This window comes from Brachionichthys hirsutus, chromosome 5 (assembly GCF_040956055.1).
Source record: "Brachionichthys hirsutus isolate HB-005 chromosome 5, CSIRO-AGI_Bhir_v1, whole genome shotgun sequence".
Lineage (NCBI taxonomy): Eukaryota > Metazoa > Chordata > Actinopteri > Lophiiformes > Brachionichthyidae > Brachionichthys > Brachionichthys hirsutus.
Window position 1 is genome coordinate 8,036,941 of NC_090901.1, and position 26,856 is coordinate 8,063,796.

The 26,856-nt window shown below is 40.4% G+C and overlaps 5 protein-coding genes across 5 annotated transcripts; 4 read left to right on the forward strand and 1 right to left on the reverse strand.

Annotated features, from left to right (window-relative positions):
- Window positions 1–800: 800 nt before the first annotated feature.
- On the forward strand, window positions 801–6,533 carry LOC137893592 (probable polypeptide N-acetylgalactosaminyltransferase 8). The gene is made up of 11 exons (XM_068739002.1): window positions 801–936; window positions 1,705–2,044; window positions 2,247–2,413; window positions 2,603–2,789; window positions 3,663–3,860; window positions 3,953–4,067; window positions 5,217–5,402; window positions 5,548–5,685; window positions 5,818–5,910; window positions 6,105–6,272; window positions 6,414–6,533. Exons 1-11 carry the CDS (start codon window positions 801–803, stop codon window positions 6,531–6,533), a joined length of 1,848 nt encoding a protein of 615 aa, XP_068595103.1.
- Window positions 6,534–6,907: 374 nt separating this feature from the next.
- LOC137893594 (RIB43A-like with coiled-coils protein 2) lies at window positions 6,908–9,440 on the forward strand. Its single transcript, XM_068739004.1, is given in 7 exon segments — window positions 6,908–7,024; window positions 7,968–8,049; window positions 8,217–8,554; window positions 8,557–8,745; window positions 8,879–9,043; window positions 9,135–9,301; window positions 9,371–9,440. Coding segments are annotated over 7 exon segments (1,128 nt in total).
- Window positions 9,441–11,547: 2,107 nt separating this feature from the next.
- Window positions 11,548–16,477, forward strand: tbxas1 (thromboxane A synthase 1 (platelet)). The gene is made up of 13 exons (XM_068739003.1): window positions 11,548–11,650; window positions 11,921–12,014; window positions 12,146–12,198; window positions 12,321–12,417; window positions 12,522–12,638; window positions 13,258–13,346; window positions 13,430–13,578; window positions 13,926–14,056; window positions 14,154–14,504; window positions 14,725–14,813; window positions 15,418–15,555; window positions 15,839–16,001; window positions 16,096–16,477. Exons 1-13 carry the CDS (start codon window positions 11,556–11,558, stop codon window positions 16,207–16,209), a joined length of 1,680 nt encoding a protein of 559 aa, XP_068595104.1. The 5' UTR covers window positions 11,548–11,555; the 3' UTR covers window positions 16,210–16,477.
- A 546-nt stretch (window positions 16,478–17,023) lies between these two features.
- On the reverse strand, window positions 17,024–21,485 carry parp12a (poly (ADP-ribose) polymerase family, member 12a). Its single transcript, XM_068739578.1, has 11 exons — window positions 21,172–21,485; window positions 20,677–20,812; window positions 20,294–20,558; window positions 20,099–20,206; window positions 19,856–19,991; window positions 19,540–19,711; window positions 19,143–19,375; window positions 18,966–19,053; window positions 18,748–18,878; window positions 18,009–18,160; window positions 17,024–17,366 (listed from the first exon to the last, which is right to left on the reverse strand). Exons 1-11 carry the CDS (start codon window positions 21,483–21,485, stop codon window positions 17,110–17,112), a joined length of 1,992 nt encoding a protein of 663 aa, XP_068595679.1. The 3' UTR covers window positions 17,024–17,109.
- A 326-nt stretch (window positions 21,486–21,811) lies between these two features.
- On the forward strand, window positions 21,812–24,750 carry LOC137894356 (cilia- and flagella-associated protein 263-like). Its single transcript, XM_068739839.1, has 9 exons — window positions 21,812–21,903; window positions 22,342–22,462; window positions 22,695–22,835; window positions 22,923–23,069; window positions 23,414–23,524; window positions 23,690–23,788; window positions 23,931–24,056; window positions 24,352–24,507; window positions 24,625–24,750. The coding sequence occupies exons 1-9, from the start codon at window positions 21,812–21,814 to the stop codon at window positions 24,748–24,750; spliced, it is 1,119 nt and encodes a 372-aa protein (XP_068595940.1).
- The last annotated feature ends 2,106 nt before the right edge of the window (window positions 24,751–26,856 follow it).

The window sequence follows — 26,856 nt, forward strand, 5'->3', positions numbered from 1 at the left end:
TTGGAAAGAAACCTGCTGCTCCGGGTATCTGAGGACTGGGGACTTCTAGTCGACTCAACAAATATCATCTCGTGTCATGTCAGAAGAATGGTCATGTTTAGCTCAATGTGTGTGTGTGTGTTCAGAACAGTCTGAAGATGTTTACGCAGGAATGGCACAGACAGTTCCACCCCCTCCACTACAAAGCAGTCCTGGCAATTTTTCCAAAAAGGAATTCTCAGACATTCAGAAGGGTTTGTGGAATATGTTTCACCAAGAGTTGTTGATAGACATGCTTTGGGTATAGTTCTAGTGTTATAAGCCTAAATAATGCAGCATGCCTTATCGGCACCATGTAAAAGAATCCTTTAAAAACATTCCTGTGTTCTGATCCTGATCATGTAGCCGAGGTTTTTTTGTAATATGTATGTATGTATAATTGTATTTATTTTTTATTTTTTGTAATATGTATGTATGTATAAATGTATTCATTTTTTATTTTATTTTATTTATGCCATCAGACAAACAAACAAAAACCAAACGGAATCCATTATAATTACATAATAAGTGTGAACAAACAGAAAGTACATGACATTTTTTTATATGATCTTTCGACTGGTGACGTCACGATGTTCATTCCCACGTGCCCATTAATTAGGAACACCTTTACCTGTTACGGGCAGACAGATGGCTGAGTGCAGGTCGACGCTGTCCCGATGTTGTTACCGTCATGTTGATTTCCTGTCCGGTCAGTCGAGTGATTTAAACTTTGCGGGGGGGTCCGGTGGGGGTTTACTCTGCTGACGGTCGGCGGTACCGACATGAGATCTGTGTGGCTAAAGCGACCGGTGTTCACGGTGGGGGGGATTGGGCTCGTTGTCTGCGTCGGCTTGTTTCTGAAGAGCGGATACGAGCGTACCAAAGAGACGGACCTGGAGGCGAGCATCAATAGACTCTGTGAGTTCAGTGATCGATCCTTCCTGGAACTAATCAGTATAAACTGATGTGGTTAATCCCGATTTCTCCAGTTAAGTAGGAGGAGGGGAAAAAAAATATTTTATTAAACCTCTGAGGCTGGCAACTAAATTCAGAGAATAACGCGTTCATCATTTGACCTCTGAAGGAACTTTTACATTTTGTGAAAATAATAAATTAAATCTAATTTCAGTTGGGAGTGTGATCAGAGTCCTAATTTATATAGCTGATTGTGCTTTTTTTTTTTTTATAGCGCACTCCATTGTTCTACAGGGTTTTGAGATCATCTACATTTTGTTTGTTTTGAAATGTTCTCAACATATTTTATTTAAACTTTAATGGAATTCGTGTCAATTTCTGAGGAAGATCTGCTTTTGAATGAGGATTCTGGATCACTTTTCTTTCTCGTCCTTGTTCGTAGTGTAAGAAATGACATTAAGATTAACAAAGGCTCCTGATCGATTATGCCATCTTTTTTTTTTTTTAACAATAATTAATAAACTGCTGTTTATGTGGTATTAGTTGATTTTCCATGAGGAAGATATGATGATGATGCTTTTTAGTCATCAGCTGTTCTTGCACTAGTACACCTAACCCCTGTATCAATAAACTGTTAGGTTCATAGAGAATCAATCAAATGTTCATTTGAAGGACAATTATTAATCTTTTATTTAACATTTTCTGAGGTGATCATGCCTCTGCCTCATTTTAATCTCTCCTTGTTGTGTTTGATTGCTCATATTCTACAAGACGATGTATTCAAAGCTATTGAGCAGAAGCAGGATGCCATGCAGAAAATGCTTGAAGAGGACCGAGACGGACGGGGAAAAGCTGCAGGGGTTGAACTGCTTGTATTCAAAAAGCAGCTGGAGCAACTTGAAGCAAAGCTTGAGGACCAAAAGAAAGCCCCTGAGAAGGAAAAAACAAAGAAACTCTTCCCCAACTCCGTCTTGTTCAAGACGTGGGGGGAGAATCTGTCGGAGGAGGATCAAAGAGAGGCACAGAAATTGTTTGAGAACTATGGATATAATGTTTTTCTCAGCAATCGCCTTCCACTTGATCGAGATCTTCCAGAAACGAGGGATCCAAGGTACAGCTTTCATGAAACTATGTCTCATGGTGTGAGCTCTGTTATTTGAATTTAAGCACACAGGTTAAAGAAACTTCTCTTGGTCCAAATAAAGCTAACCCAATGTAGTCTTGAGCGGTGTGCTGATGGAAGACATCTGTAGATAGAACATTTGCAGAGGTTACTGATGTTGGTTTAAAATTCTCCTTGTCTGTGACTATAGGTGTTTGAAGAAGAGTTACCCAAAGGACCTTCCAAACATTGCAGTAGTGTTGATCTACTTAAACGAGGCCCTGTCCATCATCAAAAGAGCCCTGACCAGCATCATCAACCGGACCCCTAAAGGCCTACTGAAGGAGATCGTAATGGTGGACGACGGCAGCTCTAATGGTTGGTTGGGAGAGTCCTAGAGAGTCTCTCTCTGTTAACACACACACAGACAGACAGACAGACAGACAGACAGACAGAGAGAGAGAGAGAGATTCTCATCTAACTCTCTGTAAGAATGCAATTAGTATTTCCATTGCATCTTCTCTGCAATGCATCCTAAATGTACATCACACACTCTCTTCAATGCAGAGGATCTGAAGGAGGACATTGATGTTTATGTGAAATTTCTTGAGCATCAGAACCCAAATCTTGACATCAAAAGAATAAAGCACAAGGAGCAGCGAGGCCTTGCCCACGCCAGGGCTTCCGGTTGGAGGGCTGCAACTGCCGATGTAGTGGCCATCCTGGACGCACACATCGAAGTCCATGAGATGTGGTAAGAAGTGAATCCTTTGATTCACTAAACTAAGTTAGCCCAACTCACATTTTAGTGTTGCTCAATATAACTTCCCTACCAACAAAAAAATACTTTTTGAATAATATTAGTTAAATCTCAATTTCCATGATTCTATATTTGGTCCATTATGTTTATAATCTGAAATGAATACATTGATCCGCGTTTTCTTGCTCGACATACTTGGATCCGTGGCATCCCACGACATCATGCATAGGAGAGAATAGTTTTTTTTTTCTTTTTAAATGCAGACAAAAAATGTTGCATATGTTGCCTCATAGTCACTCTCATCCTTACGTTTCTCATGCATTGGGGTTCTGCTTCTGTGGTTGCTTTTGCAGCTATTTATAGAATGTTAGTGGTCGAGTGGTTTGCTGATTGTGGTTGTGGAAATCATAAAAATGAATATTGTTAATGGAATTTGAATTTAAATGATCTCAGCTACTTTCTATTTTCACATAACTTTACAATTGCTTTTTAATCCTAATGACGCTGATGCGTCGCTCCTCCTCCATACGTCTTGAACATTTCAGTCTGAAGCTGCTACCGTGTTTAAAGGGCAGGCACCAGAGCTTTTTGACAATATGTGAAAATAACAGTAAGTACACGGGATATTGCAGATGTATAACATTTCAGTCTTGAAATGTCAAAATGCCTGCATTATAATTCCATTGAGTTGTGTACTTTCATTATCCCAAGTGTTCCTTTAAATGTTCAAATCCAGTTTCTTTGTAACTTTTTCAGTAAAGGCTAATTAAAAAAAGTAAAAAAAAAAAAAAGAACCAACCTTTTCAATTAGTGAATTTTTTTTTAAAGTAATGTGTGACACTCCCATCTTCCCTTCTTGACGTGCAGGGCCGAACCCCTACTGACACAGATCGGAGCTGACCGAACAGTAGTGGTGTCTCCTGTGTTTGACAAAGTCAACTATGATGACCTCAAGGTCCTTAACTACAATTCAGCAGCGCACGCCTTTGACTGGGCTTTGTGGTGCATGTATGAGGGTTTCATGCCTGAGTATTATGAACAAAAAGATGGATCGTTGCCTGGAAAGTAAGATGGTTTCCTTTGCGTGATATATGTGTGGAACTGTATTACTTTGTGCAAAATGATTCAGTTGTAGCGGTGCACTTCCTTCTATTCAGGAGTCCGTCCGTAATGGGAATCTTCGCAGCCGATAGGAAGTTTCTTGGAGAAATTGGAGTCCTCGATGAAGGCATGAAAGTATACGGTGGAGAAAATGTTGAGCTGGGAATACGCGTGAGTACGCTGCTTGGCTAATATTTGAGTGCCTAGTACCTTTTGCCATGTGGCCTCATATTAATGATGTTTGCACATAGATTTAACATAGCTCAGAGACAGTTAAGGATCTGATGACTCTCAAACCAGGCTCCCAGCCAGAACGCCGTAGATCACGTGTCAAAATCCAGGCCTGGGGGCCAAATGTGGTCCTCCAAGCAATTTTTTGTGGCCCGCGGTCAGCACTGGACAGCTCCATAGGTTGTCTGCAATATATGGAGCTGTCCAGTGCTGAACCTGAAGGTGAACTTCAGCACTAGACAGCTCCATATGTAGTCAGCAATATATGGAGCTGTCCAGTGCTGATCCTGAAAGTGACGTCTTTTCCGCGGCATTGACTCGGGGAATGTTCTTTATCTTGCTCACTTCGATTGGTTTTTTGGTTTGCGCATGTGCATGACAAGACAAGGTGGTGGCATTTTGGTTTTGCTTTGATTTTGTATCGATTATCTTTGTTCCTGCATGATGATTGCATTTGAATGGAACTTTTCCACATTATTAGACGTGTTAATTTATTCCCATCACAAACTTTTGTTCATGGCTTTATCTTTTTTTTTTTTTAAGTGATATCAAAACTAAAATTAAATTAAATTAAAAAATAGTTATTTAACAGCATGTTAAGGAGTAGTTACATTTATTTTACATTAAATGACATTACATTTTGTTACGGTTTACATTTGGCGTTTGGAAGGCAAACATAATGCTAATGTGGCCCTCGGAGAAAATGAGTTTGACACGCCTGCCGCAGATGAATTTGAAACAATTCTTATAAGAAGCTATGGCTAGTTATCTTAGCATAAAGACTAGAAATTAGAAAGCAGTCTAAGCTTGGCTCTTAATAGAAGAGCCTACCACCACCTAATTGAGCTAACTAATGTAACATGTTGGACCTGGAGATAAATCCAAGGTATTAAAAACAGCATTGGAGTGATAGATTATGCATAAATGTGAGTACGAGGAGTAACGATGGCACCTTACAAGCTGAACAATGAGGTATATGAAGGGGCAGCAAATCAGCAGTGTGGTTTCTGTTAACCTTTTTGATTTATGCTCTTCCTGACATGGAAACCTGTGGGTTTTTTTTTTTTTTTTTTACATGTGTTCATACAGGTGTGGACGTGTGGAGGCAACATTGAAGTAGTTCCCTGCTCCAAGATCGCCCACATTGAGAGGGCGCACAAGCCTTACATGCCTGACCTGAGTTTATCCATGAGGAGAAATGCCCTGAGGGTAGCAGAAGTCTGGATGGATGAATACAAACACAACATCAACTTGGCTTGGAACTTGCCCTTTGAGGTGCTTCAGATGTATTCAAAGGACAAAATGATGCTTTTTTATGGTTTACCACACGTTTCTGCATGCAGGATTCCAAAGGAACATTCAAGGGTTAATTCAAGTTAATTTTAATGTCTTGAGTTAAAAATAGTCTTTGTCTCGGCAGAATCATGGAATTGATATTGGGGATGTCACCGAGAGGAAAAAACTCAGAGACAGGTTGAACTGTAAACCTTTCAAATGGTACCTAGAAAATGTGTATCCCAAGTTGGATCCGTGGGACAACATCCTCGCTTACGGAGGCGTAAGTTTAGTTTTCTGTGGTTGCTGAATGTGTGAGTGCAGACGGTGCTGCAGAGTGACTCAGCCCAACCTGCCATCGTGGTTGAGCAGGTTCCATCGTGTTTCAAAAAGTGATAAACTCCCTTGATTGCAGATGAAGAATCTCGATGCAGAGATGTGCTTAGACCAGGGTGCGGTGCCAGGTCACGCTCCCATTGCCTACCACTGCCACTTCTACGGGCCTCAAGTAAGAAAAGCTGCTGCTGAATGAGTATTGATTAGTCTCTCATACATGTTAACCTCTTATTCTGTTTATCTGGGTAGTTCCTGTATTTTACTGTAAGATGCGTTTTGACATGTATGATCTGAAAAGTAACATGTTGCATTTGAAAATGTTGTTTGTCACAGTTGTTTACTAAACCCTTTCCTTTGATATTTTAGTTCACTTATTATCGTGCGAATGGTGAGCTGTACATCGGTGGCATCAAGTCCCACAAGTACAATGACAACCGCTGTTTGGCTGATGACATAAAAGAATCTTATCCTGTACTTTACAACTGCAAGGAGGCTGTTCAGAAAGGAATGGGGATTCACTGGGACTTCACTCAGGTAGTACTTTAAGACTTTAAATTAGAGGGTGGAGTAGTTTAAGATGATTCATACAGCTTGTTATTGTCTGGGATTTCCTGAATGTTACAAAATACCATACAGCAACACTCTTGATGCCTGTCCTGTGTTTTTTTTTTTTAGGGCACAGAACTGAAGAACAGGGAAACAAAACGTTGTATGGAGATTATAGACAAAAAGCTTATTATACAGAAATGCTCTGGCCAAAGATGGGAAATCCAAAATATAATTAAAGCCTTTTAAAAGCATGTGTATGTGTGCATCTTTCTGCTCATAGGTCAGTGGATTATATTTAAAAGTGAATCAAATCTGTTTGCTATTCTGACGCCTGTAAAAAAAATTCTTTTATTTTTAATGTACTTTTTTAAAGGATGCAAAAAAAAAAAAAATCAACATCTAAACTTTATGAAGATTGTAATTTTTCTTGTGTAACTGCATCAGAATGTTAACTTCATTTGAGGCTACGCTTTTCTAGGCCTGAAAGTAATTGTTTCGTAAAAAGTCGAAGTCATACGAAACGCTGACGACATCTGGTTCCTTAGCAACCGGTATGTTTGGTTCTTCTCGTCTGATGGGACCAGTGTGTTTCAGATAAAGCTCGGCAGCTTTAGTCAAAAATGTTTAACATTGAATTGTTCTCGGACCGGATGGTCAGAGCAGGAACGGAGAGGCGTCGCCAGACGGAAAACGAGAGGCGAGAGAGGATTTTTAACCAGAAGGAGAGGACGATCGGGGTAGGATACAGGAAGGCTCGTGATGTCACGCTTCCATTATCCTCAAATATCACTAACACATTTTATCCTTGGTCGATTTGCCTCCAGGAAATGATTTGCAGAAATTGTTCACCAAGTTTTTTGCGTCAGGCTTGGTTTATTTGTTGAATGCATAACTAAACCCTGATAATGAAATCTTTACTTGTCCACTAGCGCCACCATCAGGCCAAATGTAAGAATTACTTAATTAGAATCTATCTTGAAAAAGAAAAATTAGCAAAACCTATGCTGTACAAGTAAAAATCCTGAAAGGCCAAGTATATCAAATATAATACACTTGGCTTTAAAGGGTTAAGTATAATTTATAGTCGGTGACTATAAACTGGCATAAAGCCTGCCTTCTGCAGCAGATGTTCCATCTAAGATCTGGAGATGGAGACATGCTGGCCTGGAAGAGATTTTTACTAAGACACTGTAATAACTTTGTCAAAATAAGCACACTTTATTACAGACAGCTGATAAATAGTATATTTTACCAATAATACTGATGTAAAATGAGGTTTCATACATTTTTCTTCAAAAACTCAAAACAAAGTTTAGAAAAACCAAGATAGTCTTTCCTTCCAAAATTAATGACTCACCAAGCTAATCAGGAGCAGCAACTACTGTCTTCCTCTGTTAGTGTGCATTTCCCTCTGCTCATGAAACAGTATTTGAGTTTAGAATACTTCCTGGATATTCCCAAAATAACCGAGATTGATCAATTTCAATATACATGCCGTATAAATAAGTTAAAATACTCAATGCAGAAAACTGGCCTCCAATCATTACAAACCCCAATGATTACACATAAATTGTGCCTAAAATTATTAATAGAAAAATATGAAAATGCTCTCATTGATAAGATAGAACCACGAAATGTTTTTGTTTAAATGATCACAATAAAACATCATCTGGTTTATAGCTTGACAAAGACACCCTCAACATGCAGATGGCGGAAAAGAAGAAACAAGAAGAGGAAGCAAAAGAGGGAAACAAACGTTATGGTGAGTCATATAAAGTGTTTTTTCCTAATGTCACTTCACTTCAGTGTTTTTAGGCGCTGGGTGTTATGAGTTATATGAGTCAAGTTATCACAGAAAAAATAGCCTAATCAGCATATAGTTCAAAATCTGTAAAGCGCATTTTGGTGGAAAATGTCTTCTTAATACAGATGCTGACACGCTCCACAACAGCAAAGCAGCGTGCCTTCTCTTTAGAAAGCAAGAGAAGGAGAGGCGTGCGATGGAAAAGGCCATAGCCACCTACCGGCATCAGTACCAGCAGCCACGGAGTCAGCGGGAGTACGACTTGAACGACCCAGACCGCTGTAGAAAGACAGAACTCTCTGATGCACAGATGATGCCACCGGGCCTTGTGGGTGAAGACCCAGATTTTAAGATCAGAAGGCAGAGACAGAGGGAGCAGCAAAGAGACTGGCTCATCCAGCAGCAGAGGGAGAGGGCGGCAGAGAGGCATCAACAAGAGCTTCATGGTAGTTATGGGATAAGCAGGATACGTTCTCACACACACACTCACACACTCACAAGGCACCAACTCACCTCATGTTCTTTGCATCATCAGATCGGCTCTATGACCAGAGCAGAGCAGAACTGGACGACAAAGTTCTGCAGCTTCACAGTGTTGAGATGGAGAAGAGAAAGGCAGCAGCTATTGCAGCCAAAGAGTTCAATGTGGCCAAGGTATGTCAATGTAATGGGGGGGGGGGGTAATTACAATGCGTTATAGAGTCATTTTCAACATGTCAAACACTATAGTATAATATATATAATACAGTAACTTTCTTTTCTTTTTTTCTGTTTCGGATTGACATAGATTGAAGCCAAGCGACAGCAAGGACAGCTGGGAGGTGGAGGTGATGAACCCACGCCGGGTGGAGCGCGAGTAGCAGGTCTTTGTCCCAGCAGTGATCGGCCAGACCCACCAGAGAGCCTGCAGCAGGTCGTCCAGTTCCAGAAACATCAAGTGGAGGAGAAGAAGGTAAAATGAAGAAGAAAGCACCCAAAATACACACTGCTATTCGTTCATCTCGAAAGCAGCCAGTAATAATGTGTTGTATAATCATCTCTAGAGGATGGAATTAGAGACAAAGCAAGAAGAGGCGCGTCTTGATCGTGTCCGCTTGGACTCGGCTCGTACTGCGCTGCTGCTAGAGAGGCAGCAGGCGAGACTGAACAAGCAGCTAAGACAACACCTGGACAGCGCCAATGCAAAACTGGCCCAGACACAGAAAGAACAGTCAGTAGCCTGTAAGACAAAATACTCTCTCTGGTTATCTGGTTAATGGTCTTCTTTTGTGACGTGTAGGAAACCAGACATCGAAAGAGGAAGCATCAACGAAAGCTTCTTCTCCAAGTTCAACGCCTGCAGCAGATGAACAATGGATGCTGCACCGATGATGGGCTCAGCACTGACAGTGGTGGTTAAACGTCTTTCTAACATCATCATGATTTTGACACTTGTTCAAAATAATCTAGGCTGTTTGTTTAATAAACACTCCAAGACAGATATATTTTGTTGCCGTTTCTTCATGAGTATTCTACATTCAATGTGCCTGTACGATCTGACCATGATCCTATACAGAGCACAACATATACAAATCTAAAAGCACGAGAATTTACACTAGTTCTTCATTTCATGTTTGTAAAGCAAAAGCAAATCACAAACACACAATACAGAAAACTCTTCAAGCACTGTTTAAGAATAGGCAAAGCTGAATTTAAAGCACAGACATTCCAAATCCATTTAAAACCTAGACATAAGGTGCCTTTCAGTAAAAACCATTCCAGGCGTAGCTAAAATATTTATTGCCTGCTGTAACCATACTCCTTGGCAATGAGAAACAGGCCTTTTTCACATTTAATAAATCTTGCCATAGTACCATCCATCCATCTTCTGTCACTGCCTATTCGTCCAAGCTCCCGAGTCCAACAAGAAAGTTACCGCTAAGCAAGTTTACCAAACTCGCAATCTCATTCTACATCACTGAATGCATTGCATTATTGATCCTCGGTGTCAGTTCTGAACAATTCCAGCAACTCCGGAGGAGCCCTGTTCCTGGTTCCACAAGCACTTCCCCGGTCCTGCCTGATTATGCCTATGCCATTTTCAGACAGACATTGCACAACCTGCCATATTATATTACCAAAAAACTGCAGAAACGGCATGCTTAAATTGGTCTTTTTAGGGAATGGGACAAAATGAGTTTGAGGACTGGGATTCAAATGGATAACAAGACATTTCAGCCTAACAGCTAATAGCAGGAAAATGCTTATGCACATTGTCAGATAAGCGCGTACAGAGATACATGCATAGTCTTCCTGTCTGAACTTCTGCAAAGCTTCATTTAGCTAGGCTGCTCCACCCACTCGCTTGGTATTTAAATTCCAAAGTCCACCCAACTTATCAGTCCTGCCGATGTTTGAACAGATTGTACCCACTGAGCCGCCGTGACATCAACCTGCTTGCCTGGTTGAGTTTCGACTTCCTGGAAAGGCAGCCTTTTTCGTAAGTTTGTCGTTTTTCTTTTCTTCATTTAACTAAAATGCAGAGAAGTTTATGCTAAGTGTTCTTTTGATAAATGTCATTGGAGACTTGAGAAGAAAATCTAATGCCGGTAAACTTTTACCAGCATTAGATTACTAATTCCTAATTTAATTACTGGGAATTTTACTGTATTTAGACATTCACATGTGTAATTGCAAAAGTGCATGCTCACTTGAAACAAGATGGATTCTATAACGGCAGGTCTTTGTTATGTACAAGTAAAACTGAATTGACCTTAATTTATCCTTTTGTGATCAGAGACAGTCAAACAAATATGGGTGATCATGACACCTGGCAGAGGCAGTCAAAAGTCAGCAGCGTGACGCTTCTGTTACCTTGCACTACTGGTATTTTCACTATCAAAAGAGTTCATGAAATCAGTCCTGTTTTCAGTTATGTGGCATGGCATTTGAAGTTAATCTAGGGTTTAAAAAAATGTATATACCTGTAGCTTTCAGTTGATGCTGATAAATACGGGTTTTGCTGCCGTCAACTTCCACTATTGTCCCACAATGATCTGATTATGAAGGAATTGACACACAATGAAGCTTACATTTGAGAACTCCCTAAATAAACACAAATCTACATAAAAACAAGTTTGGTAGGTGAATACAGATCTCAGGAACAGACTGTGGGGAGAGCATTTAAGCACTTGTATGATGATCTTAAAGGTTCTCCTGTGGCAAAAAAAGATGTGAAAATATAGGTCACATAGGTCAAAGTTATTTTTGTATAATCAAGGAACTTTATTAAGTAATCCATTCCATGTGATCGCTAAGGCGTGACTGTAGGTAGTGAGCAAAAAATGTCATTTTGATTGAAAACATTTAATACTTAAACTGACATAATGGCCAACACAGAAACTTTTATAACGACTTAATTGTTGAATGTTCTCTTTTTTCCCAAGTTGCTGATCTAAAGGAGGCAGTGAAGAACTTTTCACATAATGGAAGCTGCGATTGAGATTATTAATCTGTTCCACATCAAGGAAAGTGGAATATCTGTGACGCTTTTCCTCATCCTTTTAGGTCTCCTCTACTGGTGCGTAATGCTTTGAAATATTCTGCAGCTGCTGTCAGATATATAATGTAAAATAATTACATACAGTACTCACTATTCTAAACTATTGAAGGACATTAATATGTTAAATATAAATATACATCACTCATTGAACAAGCTCACAGAAAGACACAGTCTCCTGTTCATTTAAAAACAATAACCAAGACATGCAGCGGTGAAGATAGGTAAAAATACATATTTGAGGAAACTGGTAAAATACCATTCACTGCATTTCTTTTTCTTTTTTTTTAGGTATTCAATTTATCCGTTCTCTTATCTTTCTCGATGCGGCATAAAACATCCAAAAACAATGCCTTTCTTCGGCAACATATTAATGCTTCGCCAGGTAAGACGTTTCTCCATCCGTCCATCCGCTTTGTTACATTTCCCCCCTCACAATGAGGGACATGTACACAAATTCCCCTCATGGCTATTACTAACATTTATTTACAGTTTGTACTGATATTGTTCTTTCAGGGTTTTTTCTACACTTTGCCTGATCTTATAAAGAAATACGGCAGAGTTTGTGGGTAAGTACATAAAACCTTTATGAACATGTTAATGTTCTTCCACTTTGGAAAAAAATTATACGAATTCTGAAAAAATGTAAGATTATAATTTTATTTGACTGAGATTGGTTTAATCGTTTTAGGTATTATGTGGGTCGCACACCAGTGGTGTTGGTAGCGGACCCTGACATGCTCAGACAAGTGATGGTCAAGGACTTCAATATGTTTCCAAACAGAAAGGTGAGTACATCAACCGGAGCAATCACGTCAAATATGCGTTTGTAACTTAAACTATGATCATGTAATAACAACATAATGTCTTTTACTCTCCTCAATCCCTGGAGATGCTTCGTTCGTTCACCGAGCCCTTGTGTAACAGTTTAATAATGTTGAAGAGTGAAGAGTGGAAGAGGGTGCGAAGCGTGCTCACCCCGTCCTTCAGTTCTGCCAAGATGAAGGAGGTGAGATACGAATGTGTCCACTGATTCAGCAAAAGTTAGAATTAATTCACAAGATTTTTCTGTTTTCCTAATTAATAAAAGTGAAAAGATCTGTCACATATGGAGGGTAAGTGAGAAGAGTCGAGAACAAATAGCTGATGGAGCTATTTATATTCCTCTAGATTCCCTAATCATTGGATGAGCAGGAAAACAGACAGGGCAACCTGCACCAACAGGCTAAAGCTGAGCGTTCTCTCTAGTGCGTGTCTGTTCCGGCTCTGCTCAGTGCGCCTTACTGTAGTAACAGAGGAATTGAAGCAACGGCACCTCGTGGTCCTATTTGGTTATTACACTTATTAAAGTTGCTATCAACTGTACTTGCTCAAGGTTGTTTCACCTGTCATCCAAGAGCTTATTCTACCTATAGGGCCATTCTTATTATTAGTTGGTCTTTAAACTTTGTAGTGTTGTATGTTTGTGCAACCAAATGCAGTTATGGCAAGTTATGCAAGCCGTTCATGAAATTATTATATATAAAAAGTGAAGTTTCAGAATATGGACAGAAGGCTGATATATATATACCGTACGCTGATATTCATATATGTGTGTGTCTATATATGTCTCTTTCATGCTCCTACAGATGGTTCCGCTCGTCAACACAGCCATCGATGTCCTAATGACCAACCTAGATGTTCATGCTGAGTCACAAGAGGCCTTTAACATCCACAAGTAAGACATGACTCAAAACATGTCAGTAATGCTTCTTTTTTTCCATCCCTCACATTTTTTGTTCGTGTCCTTTTCCTCTGCAGGTCTTTCGGCTTCTTTACCATGGATGTTATTGCTAGTGTGGTCTTTGGAGTACAGGTGGATTCGCAGGACAACCCGGACGACCCGTTTATACGCCATTCGCGGATGTTCTTCTCCTTTTCTTTCATCGGGCCCATCATCATGTTTGTCTGTCAGTACACATCTTGTATATTAGTGTTTATGCACGTGAATGATTACAATAGACATGTCAAGGAATCGGTTAAAGCACAGTATAAAGTATTGATAAGGCATAGATGAAAAAAGAAAAGAAAATAGAGGTTTTACCATTCTGTTATTTACAAATCAAGAATATGCCTGGTTTATATGGGCTTCCTAAATAATGTTTAATTGGAGAGTAAAATTGAACAAACATACAATGGAAAGATGTTAATATATATATTTTTAAATGTTTAAATTTTATGACTGTGCAGAGACATGTTCCTATTTTTTTAGTTTGTAATTTCAGGTCACACCAACACATTTGTTTTGTGTGTCCAGTTGCGTTTCCATTCATTGCGACGCTCCTGGAGAGACTCGTCCCCAACAAAAGAGAAGACCAAATAAATCAGTTCTTCATCAGCAGCATTCAGAAGATCATCAGGCAGAGAGAGGCGCAGCCTCCCGAGGAGGTTCGTCTCAAGGACATTTACTTAAATGCAGTGTTGCTTACCCTTTTCAGAGAAATTATTTTTAAATGAGTTGAATTAATATCATCTTTGGATACAGCGGCGTCAGGACTTACTTCAGATGATGCTGGATGCTCGAACCAGTGGGATGGGCGTGTCCGTGGAATGCTTTGACCTGATGAACCCCGCCGCTGAGCTTGATCACAGTAGCCAGCAGACACAACCGTCGACCTCAGATCAGAAGGGCCAACTTCACCCACATGAGCAACCTACAAGACGTCCACAGAAAAAGATAACTGAGGACGAGATAGTGGCTCAGGCTCTTCTGACCCTACTAGCAGGCCACGACACCAGCAGCAGCGCGCTGGCCTTCACGTGCTACCTTTTGGCCATCCACCCAGAATGTCAACGTAAAGTGCAGGAAGAGGTGGATGACTTCTTCACCAGACATGTGAGTGTGTTATTCATCTATTTTTTTTTATTCTATTTGATGACTGTTGAGGATTAATGTGACAGACTTTGATTTTCAAGCACCCACTAAAGGAATGTCTGTTCTGCCCCGTCCTCTGTAACTTCCTATTCACAGCCCCTTTGAAAACCACTGGACACAATTCAATTACCTTTTGTATTTCGTCTTATAATTTATCTTGTACTTAACTCTTTTTTTTTAGGAGTCACTGGATTACACAAATGCTCAAGAGCTCAAGTATTTAGAAATGGTTGTGAGCGAGAGCTTGCGCCTCTACCCGCCTGCATTCAGGTAAATTAAATGAGGAATATTTTTAATTACCTCCGCCGAGGAGGTTATGTTTTCCCCTGCGTTTGTTTGTTTGTCTGTTAGCAAGATAACTCATAAAGATCTGGATGGATCTTGATGAAATTTTCAGGAAATTATGGGACATTTTCAGTAATATTGCAGTCAATGGAGCTGAGACGCACCTGTTACACATCTCACCTAATCAGCTCCTGCCTCTTTGGACCCGACTCTCTGGACAGTTCTCTGCCAGAACATCCTCTCTGTTTCCTCAGTATTTTCCTGTTCTCCCGTTCTATGTTCTTTACCAAGACATTCTGTGGAATTAGTAGTGGACAAACGGATTTGTTGTATATTCAAAAGCTATGGATCTAGATCAAATAAATGTAGGGCCATTATTATTGGGGTAAATCCCAATATAGAGAGACTGAGGTGCTCGGCGGAGGTCTGCGCTCTCTCAGCTCTCTCCTCTTCACTTGTTTCTGGACATACAGGCAACATATTTCTTAGAAATGTTTATATTAATTAAAGTCATAATAGAAAAACAAAAGTAAAGGAAACTGAAAATTAGTTCAGGTTTCTTAATATTTGTGGTTTTTGCCCTGCCAAGGTTTGGGAGACACATTGACCGCGACTGTGTTGTGAACGGCCAGTTGCTCCCTCGAGGAGCGATTCTGGAGGTCCCAGTGAGCTTCCTTCACTATGACCCAGAACACTGGCAGGAGCCAGAGAGATTCATCCCTGAGCGGTAGGAGGCTGTTCCTAAACTAAATTTGGATAATATATACAGTATGATTGAAAGATAAGGATGTTTTTCTACAGACGGCTGCTTAAGATGCGCCGGCAGCAAAGGCACAGGACTGAATAATAAACAACTGAAGAAGATATTTATTAATATTACCAGTATGTAGAGTGAAAAAAGCCTGCTTTTCATCACATTGAAACTAAATGAAAGGCACCTAGACGCTGACTTGACTGCATCTACGTTTAATGCAGCCAAATACTGTACTTAATTCCACTCGAACAACCAGATTCACGCCAGAAGCCAAAGCCGGTCGACATCCGTTTGTATACCTGCCGTTTGGAGCCGGTCCCAGAATGTGTGTCGGGGTAAGGCTGGCCCAGCTGGTGATCAGGATGGCTCTGGTGCGTCTGTTCCAGAGGTTCACCCTTGTGACCTGCTCTGACACGAAGGTGGGCTGAACACAGAAATATGTTGGAAACTATTTTTAAATACAACAGGCATGGATAATGGTCCTTTTAAAAGTGGAATTCTTTTCATGTGCAGATTCCTCTGGAGTTGAGTGGGACAGTCAGTCTCGGACCAAAGAATGGCGTTTTCGTGAAAATTCAAAGAAGAGTCTTGAAACAAGGTCCCGGAACGTCCTCACCAGATTCTTAGACACTGGTAATCTTAATTTTTGGATAGATTCTCTCATTCTGCAGGTCCATGCGGTCACACTGACACATACTGTATGTGAGCAGTTTATTTTCAGGAGCAGATGTAGAAGGTATAAGCACTGTAGAGTGAATAATAAAATTAAATATCAAGTAAAACAACTCAGTGAGAGCAAGTGGGGGGTCCACAAACCCTCTCAAACTAATTTCACTATTTTATGTAATCTCATTGTGTTCCTAATCTCATTGTGTAGCTACTATGCCATGACAATAAAGGCTTTCTATTCTATTCTATTCCTATTATTTACATACTGAAGGGGAAAGGACACTTAAGCTCCTCCAAATTAAAGCTGCCATTTCAATTTTGCAGAAGTGTCAAAAAGGCCAAGGAATAAAAGCACTTTCATCCTTTTTCTCTGGGTTGAGTCACTTTTAAGGAGCACATTGATGAAAATCCAATCCTTCTCATATTGGGATTCACATATTTTTAGAAGTTTATTCAAAGTTTAAGTATGATTCTGAGATACTTAAATTGCATGAATATTTATATATTAATATTGAATGTCATCTATGAAAGGGGTTTGCCAACGATGTAAACGTGAAATAGGAATATTTCAGCAGTTGCGATCAAAGTACACACTCACACAATACACGAAATGAAAGCACGCAATATCATTTATTATTTGTTAATGAACTGGAATACCAAAGACATTTTCTGTTGTTCGGCAACGTCAGCTACAAATCCATCCGCACAAAGGTCACCTAGATTATTCTAAAGACACACACCAAGAGATGAAAATAGAAAAAAAACACTCATAACTGCAGTGTGGATGTAGCCAATGTGAAAAACATCCCATAATAATCCCCCTTGAACAAATACTTCAGAAAAGTCAACAATATGGACTTATGAGTAGTTGATGAGATACTCTGGATAAATCTGCTGTTTATCAAACACAACATGGATGCTGGGGTCCAACACAGAGTCAACACAGCTGTCATAGTAGGTGCTGCCATCTCCTTTGGGCGGGGGCCCGATGAAGCTGCTGTTTCCCACAGTGTAGTCTCCCACCAGGACCCGAGCAACAAACATGAACTTGTTCCGACTCGTGCTACTGCTGTAATATCCGTCAGCACAAGATGCATCTGTGTCAAAGTAGCTCCCTAAAAGAAAGACAGCGTTCCTATTGATTCGTGCTTAGAGTGAATGAAAGTCCCGACAGTTATGGTTGGTTTGTTCTCTGCTCTCTGATGAACGATCAGAAGCGTTTTGCGAATCCAGATTTTACTGTACCCTTAGCATAATGCAAAAGAGTACAAGGAACACATTCCTTTGTGACTCATTACTCATTCATTTGTACAACCCCTTTTCCAAAAACATTAAGATGCTGTATAGAAGGTACTTGTAAACAAACACTGACGACACACTAATGCACCCCCCACCCGTGATGGTATGGTGGGGGGGGGGGGGGGGGGTTTGACCTTTGATTTTTTTGGGACTTTTTGACACTAACCTATGAAGGCACCATTAATGCTGAATGATATAACCATATTTTTGAGCAACACATGCCGTTTAGTACACAAACATCACCCTGGCCCAATTTGTCTGAAACGTGTGGCATCAAAATCCAAATGAGGACATAACTTTCAAAAGGTTTTTTTTTTTGTTTCACTGGGATTAAATGATTTGTTAACTGCTGCATGCTGCTTTTATAATTACATTTTAGACAAGTGTCCCATCATGTTGAAAAAGGGTTTGTGCATTCATCAGACAACTGGATCGGCAGCTGAAGACGGTTCTTTTACCTTTGCCATATGATATTCCGTGACCACCGCAGATCCTCAAGTCAAAGTTGTGCTCGCAGATGGCATCGATCAGAGACTCGGTCGACCCGTGGAACAACTGCAACTGACTGACTTCATTCCCCCCCTTTCTCCTCATCATATGTTCTTTCTGCCTGGAAACACAATATTGAAAACATGAATGCATTAACGTGAACCAAACCATTGCTTTCACTTCTGATTGATGTTATTTTTCACTTACCGGTAGTTAATTGCTTCTTTACTACTACTATTATAGTACTACTACTACTACTACTATTATTGTACTTCTGGCTTGTCCCATCGGGGGACGCCACACCAAATCAACCTCCTCCACTTCACCCTGTCCTTCGCATCGTCCTCCCTCACTACGTCCATGTATCTTCTCCTGGCTCGTCCTCTAGCCCTGTTCCCTGGCAGTTTTAGTTAATTGCTTCCATAACATCTATTTTTGGTCAATAACAATTCCTGAGAAAATGACTTAATATAGAGAAGCTTAAAGCTCATCTATATTGACAACTTGCCAGCACTTTTCTACTTAAAACAGCCTATGAAAGCAGTGAATATTAAACATAACAGGCATGACGGATAAACGGTGAGCTGAAACTCATGAAAAGCTCTAAAACCAAGGAGAACTGCAAATTCAACGGATACGTCTCTGCAGGAGCAACACACGCATCATGATTATACAAATATAATAAATATATTCAGGCCTAAGATTTACCACTGAAAGACTTCCCACAGAGAGCGGTTCTGGATCCTCTGGATGCTGTTAATTTTACTCTGGGACATCGTGCGTTTGAACAACATCTCAATCGTTTTGTACTCATTTGCAGCTGTAGAGAGAGGCACAAGCTGAAAGACAAGAGTAGAGTACAGATAAACACAAAGGAACAAAACATAACTGAATATTAAGCACTTCGATAGACAATGCTAAGCTACCTTGTATCCAATATTTGGGAGAGCATTCTGGTCCCAGTGGGATGGGAAAATGTCAGATGTGGAGGAGCTGGAACTCTGTGATGGCGTACTACAGAGGTAATCAATATAACTAGTGTCACTTGATCTCACCATGTTGAAAGGGTAATTCAAAAACTCTCTAACAGGAAATGAGAATACCTCTTAAGCATCGACTCCACATGTGGAGCAGACACGAAGCATGGCCTCCTCCTAATCTCTCTCTTTGTATTGCTCTTCACATTCCATTGATACATCTGGGCTCCCGGCGCATCCGTGAAGTGGAAAATGTGCTGCTGGTCGCCGGTACCGACATTAAACTCAGCATTTCTGTCTGTCAAGTACATGTTCTCCAGAATTTCAGAGGTGACCAAGGCCGACGGGTCATCGGTAGTCTAAAGAGATCAAATCAGAGTTAACAATCCATGAAAGTTTGCCAGTGATGAAACAGGAAAAATTACGACCAACAAATAAAAAGGAAGCAATCTGTAGATTGAAATGCACGCGCTCTTCTCAACAAAAGGGCCAGAATGAAGCAATACACACAAGTTTGACTGACCTGTGCAAAAATCAGCCATGCACCACTGTCGCCTTTCCAGTACCAACGCCACTTTGTTGTAAAAATTAAGTGGTCAGGCTTTACGGCAGAAGAGGGAGTTGACAGACGCCGGACTGGAAGCGCTCCATGTGTCATTGTAATGAAGTTAACCGATGGCACAGTGGAGGCTGAGCTGAAAACAAACAGGGTGAGTCAATCAGCAATGCCTTAAAGGGGAACGGACATTTCTAAAAGGAAAACAATGAATGTGAAATGTGAGTGTACTTTGCATTATCCATTTGTCGCTACACGTAGAAAATCGAATGCGATCTATCACCTTTGAACATCCTGCTGTGGGTCACAGTAAGCCATCTCAATGTCCTCCATATTTGGCAGGTCTATCCAGGTCACGGAATCAGGGCTTAAAACCTGCCATCTGTAAGGCAGGTACCAGTGTACGAAAGCACACTTCTCTGTTAAAAAGCAATTCAAATACACGAGACAGTGTTAGACATCGAGACGTCATCCGGTCTCCTCGAGAATCTATGCATGAGAAGTCACCGACTGGCTTCAGTGTTACCTCTGTAGCCGCAACTTTTGCGAATGAAGTAGAGGCAGATTTCATTCCTGTCAGCATCGCCCTTGAGCAGTCCAGGGTTCCGGCAGGAAAACACCTGAGTGGGGGGGCCTCATTGTAGAAAACACAGCTTGTTTAAATATATTGTGCAGACGTACACTATCCATAGATTAAAAACAAGGGCTCTTTATTCTTTACCAGCCTCGCAAGTGGCTTGTGTCTCCTGTTGTGCCATGATGATGAGTTTATTTCTGTAGCTCTTGGAAAGGTTTTCAATATTTTCTTGACTGAATCCTTGGAAGATCTTCATTCCTTGGCCATCAAAATGATGAGTTCTCTTACAGGAAGATCCAAAACTACAGTTGCCCTGGAGATAGTGCTGGCAAACATGGAGTTTGGTGCAGATGGTTTTGAACTTGCATAAGCCGTGCAAACCATCCCCTTTGTTGTAATGCATGCAAATCTGGAGGGGTTTACAGAGAGCGGTGATCTCGTTACAGAAAATAGCATAACTTTCCACACAACAGAGACAAGAGTCTGAATTCCCACCTCTGTGTCCAGCTGCTGCCAGTGAAACGTACCTCAGGAAGAATGTAAGGATCATTCTGCAGTAAGAGCTGGAACAGCTCCTTCTCCGTGAAATACTGAAGGTCATATCTGCTCAACACCTCTGCGTTGTGCAGGGAATTCAGACTATGAGCATTTTTACACCTCTCTCTGAAAATAATATAAGTATTAACATTTCAGTTTAGATTCAGATTCTAGTTTTTAATCCATCACTGGAAAAAAAAAAAAAGCATTTAAAAATCTTTTGGTGATCTGTTACACTTAAAGTGTGAATAAAAACTCTCCTCGGTGCCTACTCATCGGTTACGATATGTACATGCAGGAAGCAAGGACTGGACCGTACAGAGGTGACCATGATGCAAACAAAGGTCAAATCAAGTCAATCAATGAAGCTATCAAAACTTTATGCAAAAAACAGCGAGCCCGCTACAGTAAATGCAACATTTAAGGGAAGCCTAAATTCTAAATAAAAAGATCAAACGCAATAAAGGCAACAGCAAGCTACTCACCCAAAGGTGCAGCCTCCACAAATAAAGTACCTGCACAGGTGTAACTTGTCGCAGCGTTGACACCCTTTTATTTGACAGAGCCGCAGACTAGTTTTAGCTACAATTAAACTATCCGGTTTGATTGTTTTACCAGGAAGGGCCGCCTCGCTGCCTTCTTGAATAGCTATCGTCCCCTTGTCTAAAAAGCTACGTCGCCGTAACGTTTCCTCGACGGTGATGCGCCGTGATAACTCTTCATCCAGATTCCTGAAGTCCAAACTCCCCTGGTTGTCGCACAAGATCTTGATGATATGTCTAGAAACAAGCGAGACCATCTTGAAACGACTTGAGCTCCGCTGTTGTGTTGTTGCTATTCTGGGCTAGCTCCTCGCAGAAGCAGACGGTGACGTCACTTAAAATGAAACAGAAACTGAAAGTTAGAGCAGTGTTTCCTTTGAACTGCGAAATAAATACAAATAATAATAATAAAAAAAAACAACGTTAATGTAAAACGAATGATTAATAGTCGAACGGAAACTATTAATAGCAGACGTGCTTATTTTTCCGAAAAACTTTTATGAATGGACAGGCCTACGTAAGTACGTCGACGCAACGCGAGCCCTAGCAACGACGCTGCTAGGGCTTCTAAGCTTCAATAACCATGGAGAATGAGCTAACAGTGACGGAAGGAAAGATCAAAGAGGGCGGCGCAGAACAAAAAGAACTATTCTGCAAACAAGTCGAAGAACTCAAGTAATGCAAATTGATGTTTGGTAATACGATTTTATGCTAGAATATCATCACCGTGTTTTATTTTATTTTCACGATATTTGTACAACCTGCCAACATTGACCGTGGACGCTAAGCTAATTGCTTTGTGGTAAAAACAATGAGCTCAGTGCTAAAACAAACCGTATGATGTTCCAGGGTAACCAAATATCTGTACGCAATTAGTCACGTAGTTGGAGATCATTTTATTATTGCATTATGACATTTAAAATAAATCAGATTTATAAGGATATTTTTCACATTAGATACATCAAAGTTTTAATATACCGTAATAAGATGAGTTTTTTGTGTGTGAAATTATTAGAGCTCAGTAAATAAATAGCATTTGGCAGGCCATAATGTTTTCATTTACTTTCCTCCAGTAAATTTCATTATCTCTTTTTAATGTTAATTCTACCCAAGACACTACAATGCAGCTCTACTGGCAGAAAATGACATGTTTGAGCGCTTCATTGGTCGCATCCTGTCCCAAGCTGGGCGAGATGGTCTGGAGGCAGCAGGAGCCTTTGAGCTGGAGGGTGGGGTGAGTAATTATGGACTGACTGAAGAGGCAAAACCAAAACTTGTACACTATAAATACTAAACCAGAAATCTATTGTGTTTGTAAGAACACTGGGGAGACCTATGCTGACTCTGTACAAAGGGAAATGTTTATTGTAGTCTGTAGATTTGAATCCATCTCCTAAAATAGGTGGCCTCACGACACTATGTTGATATTCCTACATCATTCTGTATATGCTTGTGTGATTTGTCAGGGTCATGAAAGGATATCAAATCACCCTCACCAGCTGACCTTGGAACAAAAGCTCTTTGTGGCAAAGAGAGAAGTAGCAGAGACAAAACAAGACCAGGAGAAACTCAGGCAAAGATATGAGAAAATTCAGGACGACTACAAGGTTGAAACACACTCTTGCACCGAGAAAAAAGAAATAGAAAAAGAAAAGCAACCAGAGAAATCGTACACTTCCACTTTGCCTTTCCAGATTTCACTGAAAGTGGCAGAAATGCATCTTGCTGAAATCAAGAAGGCAAAAAGTGAGTTTGAACGCAGGCTCCTCAAACCCATGAGGGATGGCAGATTGAAAATGGCACCTGAGAAGGTGATTCAGTCCATTGAAGACAAGTCAAAGGTAAAAGTGAAGCTCAGTATAGTGACATCAACCTGTGCAAAGTGGCAGTAGATTAGACTCAAGGTTCAGTATTTTTGTCATAAAATATGGGTCTGCATAATAAATTGCAGGTTTCCTCATGACCTTAACATACAAACTATTTTTATATCTAAGTAAATGTCAATTAATTGAAAAATGTGCACACACTGCACATTTAAATATACAATAAATGTCCAAAAGAAATTTGGCAAGAAAACACAAAGTATCTTTTTGTCATACTTTAAATGTATCTGGTCTCTCTGGTTCTGTGAGATTACATAATTTATTTATTATTATCCTTCTGTTTTCTATTCAAATCCAAACAGTTCTCCCAGATGGAGAATCTTAAATTGAAGAACCAGGAACTGAAGACCCACGAGAAGAAGCTCCAGCAGCAGCTTCTGCAGAAAAAAGAAACAAGAAAAGCCGAATACGAGGTAGATAATAGAACATCCACAGAGGTTCAGACCGCCGAAATAAAATATCATTTTTCGTCGACTGATTGTGTCGTGATTGAGGTTGACTTTTGCAAGAGATGCAGCTTATCCTATTTTCTTTGGTTAGTAGATGGAACAATTTACCAGAAAATGTGTTGTGCTTAGGAATTTTTCCAGGAGTACAGTGGGCAGGGGATTGAAAAAAACCTGGATGAACTTCAAGACAACAATCTGAAAATGCAGCGTGTCCTCCGTTCACACAAGGTGACTCGACAAAAATGAGTGGATAGAGGGAGATCATTTTTTCTGTAATTTCCTGCGCATGCATGAATCCGTCTTTGCAGTGCAGCTACCGGTAATCATCTTTAGCGGAGATCCAGTTTTAGAAGTCAGTGTGTGTATCCAGGTCTGCTTGTGTCCGCAGGAGAAGCTGGAGACTGTGACATTGGAAACCGCACAGTTGAGCCGTGACATCAGTAGCAGGAAGCTGATGCTGGCAAAAATGGAGAAGGAAATACAGCATGCTGAGATGGTTGGTCATTGGAATTATAGACTACAAATGAGGTCCTTTATCCATGTTTTGGCCGACTGTTTATCGTTTAGAGATTAGGAAAGGAAATTAGAAAATAATTAAAACACGCGAATCAGCTCATAATTTATTTCCCCTTTGTTATTTGTTAAACCTGCATTTTTAACCAATTCTCTTTGTGCTTTAAAAAAATATCTTAGAATCTTAAATCTTTTATTCTTTGTCATTATGCATGCAAATACATAGTAAAAACATACACAACGAAACACTTCTACCCATCCATGTTCTCTCTCTTAAGGAGCGATTGAATGCAGAGGCTCTCAACCAACATCTGCGCCGCCAGATGGCGGATTATCAGGCTCCAAACATTTCTGACTACATGCATGTCAAGGACAAGTGCAAGAAGCTGCAGCAGAGCATTCACACTTGGGAGAGAAAAGTCGCGATTGCTCAGGTAAAATATCTTTTGCAGGATTCTTTTTCAATCCTGTGAAAACGTGTTGCTGAGCTTGTATCATACCTCACTGACTGTATCCAAAACAACAGACTCTCACTTTTCTGTTTACTCCAGATGGTTTGGAAGACTCACAGTAAAGGAAACAGGAAACAGCAAGCCGCTTCATATAGAGCTGAGGCTGGAGTTCGACCTGCATGTAGGGGAGTAAAGCTCCCCTACATCACGGAGCACAGCACATAAAGAGAGACTCTATTACTCTTTTTATTTTACAGTCAATAAATGCACATTCTGGTAAAGTCATTTCATTCAGTTCTCTAAAATCTTATTACAACTGTGAATGGAATTTTGGGTGTGTTTACTCATTCTGTAGTTTGAAGCGTGTTTCAAAGATGATCTTATGATCTTATCTCATAATATTATGAGAATAAAATAGAACTAAAAATGTATTTAATTCAAATATGCAAAAGGACTTAAATGCTAAATATATCACATTGTGGATGGGGACAGTCGTGATGTAGTCAGTTTTAAATGCAGTTTTTACTGAATGCAATACTCTCCGACTGTAATCTACGGAAGGAAGAAAATGCACCTTGAACTTGACAAGCTATATCCTTTATTAGAAAGAAATCCTTGGAGGCATTAGCCCTCAAATAATTCTAAATGTTATGATGTTTACATGCCATATATACAGTTATATACAACATAAAAGTGCAATGCCACAATGGTTAAGCTGTAAAACGGCAGCATTTCTTATTCTTGCGATGCATTTTCAAACACGACATCGGACATGAGAATTCAATGGTACCGAATGTCAGGTCCTCGAAACATTTCAAAGGCACTTTCACAAGTACATACTAGAGATGGACATAACACCACAGGGTAGCTTGAAGCCTACGGAGGCCATGATGGAGTCCTACGGTCGATGGTGTTAAGACAAAAAAACACACTTTTTTTTTTTTTAACAATTGGCTTCATGCTGTAGCTGGGACACCAGAATCCCTGGATTTATCCTACCCAGAAACACGAAACAATATAAAAATAAGCAAAGTAAGTAATCCAGGAAAATCATCTATGTTTCTATTACTATTATACATATATCTGTCAAGTCAAAGTAGTGTAAACCTGCATTGCTTATTAATTACAACCCTAGTCTGTTCTCTGTGTGTACAACGCTAGCTAACATTTTGAGGACATGCACCCCACTTCTGTCATTTCAACAGTACAGGGGTGCAGTCACACAGGTGGGGGAGCTCTGGCACATACAGCATCACGGGGAAGGGGGGGGGGGCTATTGCATTGAAATGATTAGACATCCTCTGACTGCAGCGGAGGCCTCGCTGCCAATCACAAAACGCGTCACTGACATTCTGTCAACACAAAACCGGCTCGAGGGACAAATAGCAAGCTGCAGGTTTGAGCGACTTAGTCCAAAAGAAGCGTAGGAGACGGGGTGAGGCTTTTAACAGTCATTAGGTCCATGGCTAGTGGCGGCACTCCCACAGGGCGCTGCCGTCTGCACACACACACACACACACACACACACACACACATACCGTGCCTTTAGCTTGTACAATCGTGTCTTTGCAAAAAAAAAAATAGAGCCAAGCAAGACATCAAAAGAAGCTACTGCATGTGTTGTACTGCAAATGGGAGGTGATGCATCGTCAGACTCTCACACTGTTCCTCACAGCGTTTGATGATGCAAAGGTTTAAACCATTAAGTATATGTAATCCCCGCATCATGACTTATTCACCAGGAAATCAAAATGCATTGGAAATGTTCAAACAACATTTACGATGAAGTAGTGGTTTTATCCGTTAGTCATAGCTAATCCAGGCAATGTGGAAATATATTCAAATACATGTGAGTGAATCCAGCACAGAGGTGATCTTTGTACATTTCTGAGAAACAAGAATGATGGTCTTGTCCTTTACAAGACAAAAATGAATACACAAGAAAACAACAGCCTATTAGTTAACAAGTACCGTTAGTTTTGACGGGCTCACCGTGCCCCGCAGTCATCGCCAGCAGCACCCTTCATAATATTTGACATTTTGAAACATCAGAGAGTCAGTAAGGCCTGAACGAGTTTGCGATGCCTTCAGATGGGCCTCTCGGGTGAGAGAGCAGTCTGGATGAGAGTTCCCATCCAACTCCAGGCTCATCAGTGTCTTCTTCAAATACACACACAGTCCACGAAGGCCGCTCAACGAATCTAACGAGTGAACATTCTCTTTGAGGAAGCCTTTGTGATTTGTTGTTTGATTTTATTTTTTTTAAAGGCGTCTGTTAGATAATACTCTCCTAAGCATATTAGTGTACGAGAGAGAGAGAGAGGATTTTTC

Bases quoted from the DNA above. Each gene is read 5' to 3' on its own strand.
- LOC137893592 (XM_068739002.1), top strand. From the start codon at position 801: ATGAGATCTGTGTGGCTAAAGCGACCGGTGTTCACGGTGGGGGGGATT. The intron at 2,790-3,662 runs GTAAGAAGTGAA...CTTGACGTGCAG, and splicing joins ATCGAAGTCCATGAGATGTG to GGCCGAACCCCTACTGACAC. The intron at 4,068-5,216 runs GTGAGTACGCTG...GTGTTCATACAG, and splicing joins ATGTTGAGCTGGGAATACGC to GTGTGGACGTGTGGAGGCAA.
- tbxas1 (XM_068739003.1), top strand. From the start codon at position 11,556: ATGGAAGCTGCGATTGAGATTATTAATCTGTTCCACATCAAGGAAAGT. The intron at 11,651-11,920 runs GTGCGTAATGCT...CTTTTTTTTTAG, and splicing joins CTTTTAGGTCTCCTCTACTG to GTATTCAATTTATCCGTTCT. The intron at 12,015-12,145 runs GTAAGACGTTTC...TTGTTCTTTCAG, and splicing joins ACATATTAATGCTTCGCCAG to GGTTTTTTCTACACTTTGCC.
- parp12a (XM_068739578.1), bottom strand. From the start codon at position 21,485: ATGGTCTCGCTTGTTTCTAGACATATCATCAAGATCTTGTGCGACAAC. The intron at 19,992-20,098 runs GTAACACTGAAG...GCTTTTTAACAG, and splicing joins CAAAAGTTGCGGCTACAGAG to AGAAGTGTGCTTTCGTACAC. The intron at 19,054-19,142 runs GTATTCTCATTT...TTACCTCTGTAG, and splicing joins GTGGAGTCGATGCTTAAGAG to TACGCCATCACAGAGTTCCA.
- LOC137894356 (XM_068739839.1), top strand. From the start codon at position 21,812: ATGGAGAATGAGCTAACAGTGACGGAAGGAAAGATCAAAGAGGGCGGC. The intron at 21,904-22,341 runs GTAATGCAAATT...ATTCTACCCAAG, and splicing joins AAACAAGTCGAAGAACTCAA to ACACTACAATGCAGCTCTAC. The intron at 23,789-23,930 runs GTGACTCGACAA...GTGTGTATCCAG, and splicing joins GTGTCCTCCGTTCACACAAG to GTCTGCTTGTGTCCGCAGGA.